At 37.2% G+C, this 6,239-nt stretch overlaps 1 protein-coding gene across 1 annotated transcript in view; it reads right to left on the bottom strand.

The window, feature by feature from the left end:
• Positions 1–5,272: 5,272 nt before the first annotated feature.
• TPK1 (thiamin pyrophosphokinase 1) overlaps positions 5,273–6,239 on the bottom strand; it is a 478,721-nt gene continuing 477,754 nt past the window's right edge. Inside the window, exon 8 of the mRNA XM_012650556.1 lies at positions 5,273–5,391. Coding sequence (XP_012506010.1) covers positions 5,273–5,391 — 119 coding nt within the window. The remainder of the gene's footprint in view (positions 5,392–6,239) is intronic.

Here is a 6,239-nt window from a genome sequence, read left to right as displayed (position 1 = left end):
TTTTTTTGCCTTGGATGATGCCTTTAAGCCTGGCCTTGGCCTGGTGAACATTATTTTCTTCTTCAAATGTATATGAATGAGTGAGGATCGAACCTTATCTATTCAATGTAGAATTAGAACACTTATCTTTAGTACTGAAGGAACTGTTCAAGAGCAACTTTAGTATACAGAGACTTCTCGACTTATAATAAGGTCATGTCATATTAAACCCATCGCAATTTAAAAATATCATAAGTTGAAAATGCATTTAAGACATTTAACCTACTGAACATCATAGCTTAGCTTAGCCTATCTTAAACATGCTCAGAAACTTATATTAGCCTACAATTGGACAAAATCATCAAACACAAAGTCTGTTTTACAATAAAGTTATAAAGAATTTTGAATCAAAAATCAGAATTTGAAGTATGGTTTCTATTAAATGTATATAGCTTTCACACTATTGTAAAGTCAAAAATCTTTCCTATAAAACATTTTTAAGTTTACTCTTTCTAAATGATTTTCACATCACAAACATATCATTGCAAAATATAATTTGCATACGTATATGTTCATTTTCAATGTTCTTAATGTGGTATTACGTGTTTTTCTTTTTTTTTCCTGAATGATACTGTGAAAACTCTCAGAGTGGTATGTCAGCTAGTGTCTGTCTGAAGAACTTCTGGGGGACTATTAATTCTGCTAAAATGTTACTTTTGAGTGGTCCAAGCCTGCTATATTTTGAACCTCAGCGGTGGGGAATTCACATTCTTAAAATCTTAAGTCAAATCATTATAACTTGGTGACTCTTCGTACCTCCTTTAATGCTTGGATAGTTAGGGGTCAAGAAAGGAAAAGAACAATAGTTTTCAGGGACTAGGAATAAGCCATGCAGCATGGGTATAAGTGGGGAAGTTAGTTAATGCATCAGTGGTACTAGACAAATATTTATGGCACTTTTGCTGCAGAGAAAGCCCTATTCAAGGAGTGGGGATATACAGATGACAAGAAAGACTAAGTCCATGCCCTGAAGGGGTTTATATTCTAGCAGAGGATTCATAATGCTAAGCAATGTAGCAGAAAATTAATTATGCCATTCAAGTGGAATTCTGCTCAATCCTTGTATAATTTTATACTCATAATTTCCTGTGTTTATTGTTCAAAAATATAACGGGCTATTAAATATCCAGTAGTCTGTAGGTTTTAAAGGTATTTTTAAAAGAAATAAATGTTAAGGTATGATTTGTAACCTTTTATCAGTTCCTTTGACTATTGGACTAACTCAGGATTATATATCTCAGATGTCTTTGTTCTCGGGGACCAACTGTGGGTCTGTTGTGAGAAATTTCTTCCCAACTAAGGGTGATCTCAGGGCCCTGTTTATGTTTTTCAAGTTATTGGCAGGGATGGAATTAGTTTTCATTTTGCTGTGTATGAAGTCCTTGCTTTCAGTGGTCGAAGGAAGGACACAGGGAACACGTCCTTGGATCTGTTTACTTACCTGTTGCCTGTGAGGAAGAGCGATGTGGCCGGGCCCTCTTTCCCGAGTGTAACCAGAGCTGTTTCGTGTACAGTGGTAAAATCACACATTAGCTCTGAGCCTCCAGGGATGCCAAGCCAATGGAGAATAATTGATCACGGCTGCCTGGAGAGCTGTTTTGAGATGGATTTTGAGGCTCAGGCTGGGGCTCATCGGAAAAGAAAATGATGATTGATAAGTGAAATCTGCCGTGGGCAAGCAAGGGCAAACTTTGACTGCAGGCGCTGGGAATCTTCCGGTCTGTGTACCCTGACTCCCTAGGAATGGCTTGACCTTGTGGCTTCAGTTTTAATCCCCGCAGGCATAAGGATCATTTATTTTATTCTGAATAGAATGCACTAGAAACAGTTTAAACAGTGTCATACCCTCCTCCCATTTCCTAATGCAGTTGTGGTGACTTTTTTATTCCCAAATAGGATCACATTCAGCCTGCTGTCACTGCAGGCTTTTCCTCTTAACAACATAAAATAAAAACTCTTATTAGGAAATGATAAAGGCTGTGAGACAAAGACTGAGGACAGGAGTAGAAACAGTGTTGTGTGTGTGACCTTAAGTTATGAGGCAAATGAGTTGAAATCTTGCTCAAATATGCCAGTTTTTAATAATTCATTTATATAATTTAAATTCCAAAATGCATTATTAAAATACTTTCATGATGGAATATCTTAATCCTTTGCTAAAGATTTTTTATAATTATACTACTATTTTTCCAACTTTATGAAAGAAGCATATGCTAAATGCAGATCACTTGCATACACACATACAACGTTTTTTTTTTTTTTGAAGTACCTTTATGCATTTTCTTCTTCCTTTAGGTGTTTTTTAAAATCTAGAATATATTTCTGGATGTTTTTCAATTTAGAATATAAGTGTTTAGGGTACCTTGCACGTTTCTCCGTGTGTGTGTGTCTGTGGACTAGGTCACAAGGTAAGATGTAGTTCCAGTGGGTCATGATAAATAGCGTTTGAAAGTCACCATTCAGATCATACCCCTTTTATAACCACAGAGCCTTAGCGGAGAGAATAGTTTCTTACCCCTAACTGACTTGGCAGATATCATCAGTCTTAATCATGCCAAATCCGTGTGCTGCTTTATTCCAATAGTTCAAGTAAAGCTTTAGAAAAAGTCTGAGCAGAAGCAGAAGCAAGGTCTGCTCCACACACATGAAACATGATGCAAAATGCGTTCCACACGTATAGAAGCCTGACATGAAAGCTCCAGCATTTATCTTTATGAATGCCTGGGCTGTGTCTTCTCCTCTTTGCTCCGAGCCATTTTCTGTAACTAGTGAGTGAACCTAGTTCTCATGCTAAGAGAAAACTACGCTCGGAGAGGAAGGAGTGAAGATGTATTACTCTGCCAGCCCCCACCTCCTCCAGTCCCATGTCCTCAGACCACACGTACACTTATCACATGTCATAGTCACTTGTGACTCCAACCAGGATTTCAGTAGCTGCATCATTTTCAGATTTTCCTCCTGCCTGAGGAGAAGGGTGATCATAGCATGTTTTTCACTAATCAGTGGTTTAGGTTACCAGATGCCATTTTGGAGTGACAGTCACTAGATTTATGTAAGCTATAAATCCGGCCCATGGAATGAAGAAACTGATTGAACTCAAAAGGGCCAAGGGTCACAGATTACTGTCCCAGCAGGGCCTAACTTGCAATTTCTCTTTTATGGCTGCAAGCTGGAGGTGAGGATCTGAATTGAACAGGAGAGAAGAGGGACTTCCTGGTGGGCTTAGGTAGTTCAGTGGGTGCACCTGAGAGCTCCCCATCTGCAGACTCATGTTGTTATTACAAAAATAATAATTAGAGGATACTTAAATGATATAGTGGGTAGCACATAGAGAAAAAACTTACTTAGATAATTTTTAAAAAATGGGAAGGGGTAAAATACAGTTGTTCCTTGATATCGACATGGGATTGGTTCCTGGACCTCCTCTCCCCCTTCAGATACCAAAAATGCATGGATGGGAGGCTCAGGTCCCTGAGAGAAAATGGCATAGTATTTGTATAAAACCTATACACATCCTCTCCTATACTTTAAATCATCTCTACATTACTTATACAACCCAATACAATGTAATGGTATGTAACTAATTGTTATATTGTTTAGGGAATAATGACAAGGAAAAAAGTCTGTACATGTTCAGTACAAATGCAACCAACCATCCTTTTTTTTTCCCCAAAAAAACTTTATTTTTTGATTTTATTTTCCTCCTCAATGTTGGCTAAGCTTCAGCAAACTATATTCTCTTTTGGTAAGTAGCCATTGATTAACACTGGTATGATTTTCAGAGTAAATAGAATACACATGCTTTGGTAGTAAACTTTTAAAATAATGGACATTTATTTGATATGAATATATATCTAGTAATGAATATATAACTAGTCTTCAGAAACTGAAGGAGGAAACACAGCTGAGCTTCAACTTCTAGTGAAGCAGAAAGTAATAAAAATGCTGAGAATGCCGTGGCCACTTTAGCCAGCCCTCCTTTCGTTCTCTGCTGACACCCTGAGCTTCACACTGTTGTAGCACCAAGAAGAAAACAGATGCCGGTCACTTTCCTTATAGCAACTTAGGGATTTGTGTACGTAAAACATGTTGGGCAGGCTCTCCTTAACTCTTGGTTTGTATGGCAATGGTTGGTTTAGTAAATAAGACAGAGAAGGGCGGAAAGAGGATGGAAGAGGGTCTCATTATAAAACAAAGCTGAATGTATTTTGGTGCACCGGGTTGTTCAGGCTGGAGAAGTCAGTACTTGATTGTATTATCTGCTGTATGACCGCCAAGTGTCAGTATTTAGAATTTGAGTGTGGGAAGGAACTTTCCATTTTATGGCTAAGGAAAGGGTCCAGGCAGACTGGGATGAGAAGACAGGCTTCAGACCTGGGCTCCTTAGTATGTGACATTCATTTATCCCCACAAACTCATTTTTTGGCCATTTGAATAAACTTATGGTCTATGAACCAATATTTTTTCAGTCTGAAGTATGTCAGAAATAATTTAATTTTTATGCTTAAGTCTCCTGTGCACAAATTTTCCAGTCTAGGTTGTAACGATGACAATGACTAAAGCTTAGTGTATTTACTTTTGAGTTTGGGGGTTAACATGTCAGTAGGGCTTCATGAATTATCATTTATCTTCCACATCATTTCTCTTTTCACCCATGGTCTATATGACTACCTAACAATTAGGTCAATGATTCTTAATTTATTTTTAAAAGACAATACCAAAGACAGAAATAAGGCCAGAGTGAAATGGTGCAGTTCTAACATCCGAATCTGGAAAGATTTTCTTTTTTTCCAGTAAAAGGGAAATATATATTACATAGAGGCATCTAATGTTGTTAGGCATTTGAGGATGTGCTAGACTCCAAGAGGAGAGTTTTCTCTCAACAGAGGAAACTCAACTCAACAGAGTTTTCTCTGCTTCAAATGAAAAACAATTTTTCTAGGATAAATGGAATGATTAATAACATAAGAATAATCAGTACTGAATTTTATAGTGGAATGATCCCCATTAGCTTTCCAACTGAATGTAACACAGCTCATTTGCTTTCTTAACACACAATTTTCCAATTATTGTAAAACCGAGACCTGTCTTGTATCATGTTACGTCTTTGAAACTAGGGGGCTTCCCATAGAGAGATTTAGAATCCTGCAAACCCAGGTGAACTGTTCCTGTTGGGCAATCAACTGCTGGCAGATGAGGTAGGGCAGAGGCACCACAGATGCCCGTCAGTCGGTTAGGTTTTGATGGCCATGGTCCAGAGGAGCGGGTGGTCGGTCTCCACAGTCACTACACCAGACCCGTCATAGGTGTTGGAGGTACTGACCAATGTTCCAAACCTAAGCACATCATTTGCTGCAAGAAAATAAGAAAAAAAATTAGTAAGAGGCAACCTTTTTTCCAGTACAGACTGACTGTATCAACGGTTAACCAAAAAGCAATTAAGCCTGCACTTTGATAGAAGATATGTAAAAGTGGGGTGGGTGAAATATATGATGTAGGGCTTTAAAATTGAAAGTTCCTATCACTTGGCATAACCATTCTTCCTGGAATTGGTTATTTACCATTTTGGGTTATATACAACTCTCAATACTAAATTTCATTAAAGTTTTTTCCTTTTTCACTTTCTTCTTTACCAATTGTAAAAGCAAAACTCGTATCTATAATGTGCTACTTAATTCCTTGCCTGGGTACAATTTTAATTTTTCCTGATGATTCAGAGTTAACATTTTATATAAGTTATTAAACTGTATAAAGATACAGTTTTGGCTTCAAGTATAAATGATATGAGGCAGAAAGCTAATTACCTGAAAAAACCTGGGATTTTGGTCATTTTTTTTCCTCGTAAAGTAAGGAAAGTCAAAGTGAATATGGCTTATGTTCTATAAAATTAATAGGAACTCAAAGGTCAAAGCCGCTTTCAAATGTGTAATCTTGAGCAAGTCACTTAAGCTAAATTGTAATATGAGGGCAAGAGATGAGATACTACTAAATTATCAAAGTAAAAGGCTCAAGAGTTATGCAATTAGAATTTATATATTTATAAATTTTACAAGTATATACTTGTATTTTCTAACAAGTTAATGTCTAGGCAAAGGTTGGTAACTTCATTCCTCTTTGCTTATACAGGAGCAATTCACTTCATCAACATGACCATGAACTCATAACTGACCTAGAAACATTCCTTGATAACCAATATCATC

This window comes from Propithecus coquereli, unplaced genomic scaffold, assembly GCF_000956105.1.
Source record: "Propithecus coquereli isolate 6110/MARCELLA unplaced genomic scaffold, Pcoq_1.0 Scaffold334, whole genome shotgun sequence".
NCBI classification, from domain to species: domain Eukaryota; kingdom Metazoa; phylum Chordata; class Mammalia; order Primates; family Indriidae; genus Propithecus; species Propithecus coquereli.
This window is presented reverse-complemented; position numbering and strand designations above follow the sequence as displayed.